Raw genomic sequence first — 7,655 nt, forward strand, 5'->3', positions numbered from 1 at the left:
AACTGGAAAGACAAGATGAAGAAGCCATCGTTGAACAAACACAAAGCTATTGTTTGAGCGAATTTCAATGAGAGCATGGAAGAATTTCGATAAATTTCCGCCGCCCCATTTGTGCGTAATCTTGTGACACTGTCACTTAAATTGTAAAGAGTTACTTTGCTAAATCCAGAAGAGACGAAAAGCCAGTTCAACAAAATAACTAAACTGGTCGAAATAGAGGTTGTAACTCCAGCTATTTTATTTTAATCAATAAACTTTAATTTGTAAATACTTCTTGCTTATTAATGTCACAATCACTACAACTTGTATCACACCATGCAACTGCCCGGCTTAGAATTTCCGGTCCGAACAACCAACGGGGTTGTCATGGAATATCCTTTATTCCTCCACGACAACGACCCGAAAACGTAATCTTTTGAAGGAGAAATTACATCAAAATTTACCGTAAATTTGATGTTTTGTCCAACCCTATTAAACACTAATCTTTGAGGTACAACACTAACTTTAATACCTATTGGAGGTACAACAGCTGCTTCATACACACTCTCTGCCACCCCAACATTGGTCAAAGTTCGCGATACCGAAAACGACTTCTTCAGATTCGGAACCGTAATTGATGGATAGTTAAGATCAGATGGTGTCTTAAATGTTCGATTATTACAAGTGCTGTAGTTGTCTCCTGTTATCATTTGAAGTGTTTTATTGTTATAACCAATTGAACAAAGAAAAGCTTCGTAATCATTGGTTGTTGCTTCGTATATTAGACCAGGTTCGAGGGCATGTGTTGGGTTCACAAAGCCAGATCCGAAATCGAATGGGTTTGCCTTTCGTCCATCGGGACCCACTGTAATAGGTTTCTTGCTCTTGTCCAAAGTAGTTGCTGCAACAATATTAAAAAGTTCGATTTTTTAGAGTAAAAAATTATGTAGGAGAAAATTCGTAGATAATGTAATAATATTACGATTATTACCGTAAGATGGATATTAAAAATTCAATTACCGGTAGTCATAATAGCAGATTTGATGGCGGATGGAGACCAAGATGGATGCATGGATTTAATCAAGGCTACGATTCCCGTTACATGCGGACACGCCATCGAAGTTCCGGATACTACGTTGTAATCGATATTCTCCTTTGTCGGAGACCATGCAGCTAGGATATTCAGTCCGGGCGCTAGTACGTCAGGCTACAAAGTTTGTACTTCGATAGTTATTAAACCGAAAGAGTAGTATTACATTAAATAAAGCACTAATAATTTTCTTGGATTTTTTTTTTCACCTTTAGAATCCCGGGAGTTAACGCATTGGGACCCTTTGAAGAAAATGGTTGGACTCGAGGAGCGGCCCGATATCCTAAAACTGTCTTCGCAGACATAATTTTCGACGTGCGGTTGCTGTTAAATTAAAATAAGACCGTGAAAAGCGAGCACTAACTAAGAGAAATGCATACTGAGTAGAGAGAGAAGAACAAAATAAAAACCTTGTAGTATTATTATTTAGGTAGGATAGAATCTCGTCGCCTATTCTTTTTCCGACAACTGACGTCGGGATTGGAAAAGGGATGGCTAAATCTGTGCGTAGTTCGTCTATAATAATCATTCCAACTCCACCGGCTTCTTTGACTGCGGCACCTTTGGCGAGTTTCGACTCCGTTGGGTCATTACTAAGGCAAACAAGAATTTTATCTTTTGCCTTCGTCGTATCTAAAGAACTCTCCAAACAGTACCTAGTGTTGTTATCAACATCAAAGTAAAATATAACTTGATATATTTCAACATAGAGGATAGATATACACAACGTGCGTACGTACAATGATGCCTCGTTTGGGAATATATTGATGGAATTGATTGATTTCAACATAGAGGCTAAGCGTTTATCATATGCTTGATTAAAATCCAGTCCCTAAACACCAAGCATTCGATTTTATCGAGTTTACTGCATTTAGTACCCTTGTGTTATATCGAACTGCTAGAAAACTCCTTGTGTTATTAAATATTAGAAGAAATCCCCGTATGATTTTTTTTATTTTTTGGCATACGACCCTAACGGGTGAGTTTTAGGGGGTAGTTGGATAGAAAAATCAAATCATTCATAGGGTGATTTTTGCTAATATTTATAAACGGGTAGTTTTTTGCTAATATCCTACTTCCCAAACGAGGCCTTAATAAACTACCTTCGGGTTCACCTGGATTGGTCGGGAGTAAAGTTTCCTCCATTTGCTTCGGAAGCATAAATCGTTTGAGCCGATGCATTCATCTTCATCACACTCAAACTTTCACCCTGCATATAATAAAAATGTAAAGGATCAAGAAAATATATGATTTATTTAAAATTCACGAGAAATATAGTTTAATTACCGAAAAGCGAGCTCCGTTTCCAAGAACAACATCCGATAAAAAATCCCTATCGATCGAACTAGCCCCCACGGTAATCATCCAAGGAGCAAGATTCGACGCGGACCCCACACTACCATCGTTCCCAACCGAAGCAACAACCGATATCCCATGGCTAACGGCATGGAAGGACCCCACGGAAATGGCGTTATTGTAATAATCCACATCGGGCGAATCCGCACCCAAAGAAAGCGACAGAATGTGGACCCCATCACCGATTGCATCATCGAACGCAGCTAATATGTCAGCATCGTAGCAAGCGGTTTTCCAGCACGCTTTATAAACCGCAATCCTAGCCATGGGGGCGGCCCCTCTAGCTTTACCATTTCCCAACCCTTTGTAATTTACGTTATTTACGAATCTACCGGCGGCAGTTGAGGCTGTGTGGGACCCGTGACCTACGCTGTCCCTCGCCGATTTAAATGACACGCTATTATTTTCTAATTCTTCTTCGGCTTCGAAGCCGTTTAGGTAGTATCTTGCGCCAATCACTTTCCTATCGGCAAAAAAAAAATATATATTTTTTAAACGAAAAACTAAAATCGATGGCAGAGTAAGGATTATAGCATTTTTTTATCTTTTGTAAACCTATTGCATGTTGAAGAATTAAATGCTTCACCGGGCTGGCATTGTCCCTTCCATCCAGCTGGCACGGGGGGCATGTTTGCATCACCAAAACTCGGCGACTCGGGCCAAATTCCTGTGGTGTCGGATTTTCGAACAAATTATAAAATTTTATTTAATCAAGAAAATATAAAATGCTCTCTCTTGTTTTTGATTCGTATTCTGTTACATATCAACGGTCACTTCAGCATAGCAGCAAAACACACAGAGAAGAAAAAGACCATTATCCGATCGATCGTTCTGTTGGCGAAACTATAGTTCCTAAAGTAAACATCATTTGGTACGAAAATCCCAATGTCTATAGTTCAAAGAGATCATTGCACGAAACCAAAGACTTGTAATAACGACATATATAAATTCTTCAAGAATAATCGACAAAAACTCGAGTAGTTAGTTACCTGTATCGATAAAACCAATGATGACATCGGCTTGGTTGTTGGTCGAATTGGAATATTCCACCGGGATTGATTCCACTGTTTGACCGGAGGCGAGGCCCATGAAATCCCAAGAATGAGTAGTGTGAAGGCTTCTTTTATTGTTGGGGAAAACCGACACAACTCCCGCCATTTCTGAGTTCGATTAACCATCCAATCGAAGTTAGTATTCACTTTTCAGTCAATTTTCTTGTTTAAATGTCGTTTCAGTTTTAATAATACTGTTTCAACTTCAAACATGATTTCGACTATTTTCGAGTCTGAATTTTGGCAAAACCTCAAAGCACGGAATTTGTAGTTCTTTTCAGTTAGGCTTTCTAATCCAACTTGAATAACAAAAATCGGATAATCCAACTTTAGTAACGCATCTGTGCATAACTTTGTCAGCCGACATCCACTCTAGCTGATTCAAGTTCGATTGATTAGAAAGCTCCCTCAAAAGACTACAGTTTCCGCGTTTTGAATTTCTCAAACATCACGTCCGAAGTCAAAATAGTATTAGTAAAATTGAAACGACATTTAACATTTCAGTCAGTCGCATTGAATAGCAAGAAAAAGCACAAGAAGTTACATGCCAGCCACTCGAGAAGCTTGTTGTCGAGTCAACTCGGCAGCGAAGCCTCTAAAGCCATGTTTGTAGCTATACACATGACAAGATTTTGCTAGCTCCACACTAACACATTGTTACATTAACACCGCAATGTGAGACGAAAAGCGCAAGCAAACGAAAGAGTCGATTTAAAATATCGAAACGGAGAAACGAATTAAAGAATCAACAAAAAAAAAAAAAAAAAAAACCTTCCTCCATGAAGAGTAGTGAGAATTTGGTGGTTTTGACTCAAAATTTCATCTGGGCTTTCATCACTGCCTTTGTTGCCCATGTACACCACATACAACTAGATAAGGCAAAAATAAATAAATAAATAAAAAATAAAATTCAAAAGCAAAACGACGTAGTATTAATCATTTCATTGTTACCTTGGAAGAGAGGCATGGCCGAGTAATGAGTGCAAGAAGAACACAGAGCAAAATGTAGTAGGGATGAAGAATCATTTCTTGAATATTTCTGTATGAACCCTGTTAGAGAAATATAAATCAATATACATTTTTTATTTATTAGTAAATTCTTAATTAGGTGATTTGAATTGATAGTTAAACCTTAATTAGGTGATTTGATTAGATTCAATCATTAATTACTGATTTGGTTAGATGTGAATTTCCATGTTTCCTTTTGAAGCATGGATGATATTACAACAGACATGATTGAAAAAATAGAATATATATATATATATATATATATATATATATATATATATATATATATATATATATATAGGGATGAAAACGAAACACCACCGAAGAAAAAGGACAAAAAGAAAAAATGAAGAGTGAAACACATACTGTTGATGAATATTCGTTTGGGGTATGGTTTCTGGAATTATTTAATCTGGGCGAATTTGTTAATATATAATTTAATTATTGATTTTGGTGAATGTTTTGCATCATTTCCCGTGAAAGTGAAGCAGAGGAATATATTTGGTGGTACTGGTAACTTCATTCCTATCCATAATTATTAATCCCGTGATTTGTTTCTTTGTTTTTTACCAAACAGTTGGAAGATATGAGCTATTTCCACTTTTAAAATATTTTTTAGTTCATCATTAAATTAAATATATTTTTAATATTACTCTTTTCTTCTTCTTTCATCTGTGATTTTTATAAATTTATAAACCATCTACTATTAAACTAATTAAAATATTTATAAAAAAATCTTACATTTTCACTGAAAATCACACCCTCTCCACCTTAAATGAGTAATACTTTCGTCGGAGAAAAACATTTTGGAAGCTCAAAAAGAGCACGAGCTCACATTTTTTTAGAAATAAATTAAGATTGCGTGTACGGAAGTTCCTGAACTTCCTTTAGAATTAGCCAGTTTTTATAATTTCGTTTCCTAAAAAATAAAATTAAATAATAGGTTGGTCATATGATATGGAAGTTTAAATATCTTGTTAATAAATATTTCATTCTAAAAATAAAAAAATAATACAAAAATTATAGAAAGCTATAAAAAAAATAAAAATAATAAAATAAAATAAAATAGAAATAACTTAGAACACGTGAGGATTAAGTGAATATAAAGAAGGGTTGTTGATTATAAATTTCAAATAAGTATAAGTGTATATATACTGGGTTCTTTGATATAACCATCTCAATACTTTTTTCAAGGGAGGTCCAAATTATTTTGCACCATTTGAGAAAAGTCAATTCCAAATTTCAGTCACCGATTTTTTCAATTATACGCATGCCACCTCATCAACACTATCACATATTACGCCCTACCTCATCAGCCTTTTTTTTAATCTATATAATCTATAAATTGAAACCCTCATGGTCTAGAATTACGACATGTGTCATCCATGTCACCATCCACGTATGCATCATAATCATGATCCACGTGTCACTATATATTACATATATAATATCTATTTAATTATAACTTTCCATAATGACATATTAGAATATATCATAATGCCATAAATGATTTTTTTATGAAATTTACATATTTCCGTAATATTATATATATTATTATGGTAATCATTAATTATGTCATTTAATAATTATTAAGATAAATTAATCTTATTTAGTTTAAAACTAATTAAGTCTAGTTGTAGGTCTTTTTACGTAATATCATATATATATATATATATATATATATATATATATATATATATATATAAGTAATTATATATCATAATGAATGACATATTCCATAATGATATATATATTTTATGGTAATCATTAAATAACATTTCTTTAACTATGGTGTTAATTTGTAAACATCACACAATTTTAGTAACAATATATTTCTCAATCCATAATATATTCAATTATTATTCTTACATTCTAAAATGAAATAATTTTAATTGTATCAATTTAGTGCATATAATTTATTTCCTTATAGATGTATATTATTTTTCTTTTATTACATAAAATATAAGTATAAATACCTCATTCCACATCCATTATTTCTCATTCATATAACAAAGCACACAGCAAGAAAAATGTTTTATACACTAATTCCATTCTTTCATTATTTGAGTTAATTTTCGATTATTTTATATATTATTGTTTATACCCTAATTGTTTTTTGTATGGTTTTCCGTTTAACGTTTACCAATTTTCTTTATCTTTCATACTTAATTGTTAATTTTATTTTTTATTAGATGTTTGAATCAGGTCGTTTGCAGAAAGATTTATGTGTCGAAATTTATGAAGGAATGCAAGATGTGGTACTACAAGGAGACATGAAAAATTCTGATATCGAAAAACGCATCAAATTGCCTTCTTCGTTTTTGGGGAATAATGTGTATGTTTTACATTTTTTTACATTGTTTTTGTATTCCAATTTATGGGAAAACAAAATAACACCGATATTAATTATGTTTGTTTACTCGGTACTTTTGTAGATCCAGTGATAGCAAGGTATGTGTCATATGCGGCGACATCGGCTTCAAAGTAGGCTTGCGTTGTTGGATACATTGCAAGGATATGATCCACATATATTGTATGGACGGAATGTGGAAAAAAATTAATTTTAATAGTCAATCTGAAGATTATACATGTGGTGATTGTAACCACATTGGTGAGGTACAAGAGATTAATGTTAATGAGGTTGAGCATGTCCCGTTTCATCAAGGTTTTGTTATATTCTTTAATTTTATATTTTTCGCGTTTATAATAATCTTTTATACATATGATTTAGCGTAAATCAACTTCTAAGTTTTTTTTTTATTTATTTGTGGTTTTGTAGCTACGAACGGATGCAATCCATGCGTCGTATGCGTTGATGATGGTTTGAAGGAATTTCTCATAAGTTGTGTGGATTGCGAGGAGTTCAGGCATATTTTTTGTGTATCTCTTTGATACAATATATTGGAACGACTCTACCATATCTTCTTGGCGGTGTTGTGAGTGTATCAAACGAGTTAGACCCCAGTGATGAACTCTTTGATGTTATACATATATGAGTCATATGATGTTATACAGTGTAATTAATAATTTCAATAAAATAGATATGATTTATGATCTTATTTATTTTAGAACTCATTGATGTTATACATATATGAGTCATATGATGTTATACAGTGTAATTAATAATTTCAATAAAATAGATCTGATTTATGATCTTATTTATTTTACAA

General features: G+C 33.4%; 1 protein-coding gene and 1 long non-coding RNA gene across 6 annotated transcripts; one reads left to right on the forward strand and one right to left on the reverse strand.

Moving 5' to 3' along the window:
* Positions 1-235: 235 nt before the first annotated feature.
* On the reverse strand, positions 236-5,012 carry LOC105964537 (subtilisin-like serine-protease S). 5 transcript variants are annotated; one of them, XM_088820824.1, is made up of 12 exons: positions 4,852-5,012; positions 4,429-4,527; positions 4,249-4,346; positions 4,026-4,123; positions 3,415-3,585; positions 2,981-3,092; positions 2,357-2,888; positions 2,185-2,279; positions 1,480-1,725; positions 1,279-1,393; positions 1,000-1,186; positions 236-880 (listed from the first exon to the last, which is right to left on the reverse strand). In XM_088820824.1, exons 2-12 carry the CDS (start codon positions 4,501-4,503, stop codon positions 309-311), a joined length of 2,301 nt encoding a protein of 766 aa, XP_088676950.1. In that variant the 5' UTR covers positions 4,504-4,527; positions 4,852-5,012; the 3' UTR covers positions 236-308. The 5 variants fall into 5 exon arrangements, with proteins under 5 accessions (XP_088676950.1, XP_012844498.2, XP_088676951.1 ...); XM_012989044.2 differs by lacking the exon at positions 4,852-5,012 and adding an exon at positions 4,609-4,734; XM_088820825.1 differs by lacking the exon at positions 4,852-5,012 and adding an exon at positions 4,609-4,705 and having other exon boundaries at positions 4,022-4,123.
* Positions 5,013-6,676: 1,664 nt separating this feature from the next.
* LOC148769064 (uncharacterized) lies at positions 6,677-7,655 on the forward strand. The gene is made up of 3 exons (XR_016032007.1): positions 6,677-6,820; positions 6,921-7,150; positions 7,265-7,655. It is a non-coding gene; the product is annotated as an uncharacterized LOC148769064 (long non-coding RNA).

This window comes from Erythranthe guttata, chromosome 7, assembly GCF_056151865.1.
Source record: "Erythranthe guttata isolate IM_541 chromosome 7, IM_541, whole genome shotgun sequence".
Classification (NCBI taxonomy): Eukaryota; Viridiplantae; Streptophyta; class Magnoliopsida; order Lamiales; family Phrymaceae; genus Erythranthe; species Erythranthe guttata.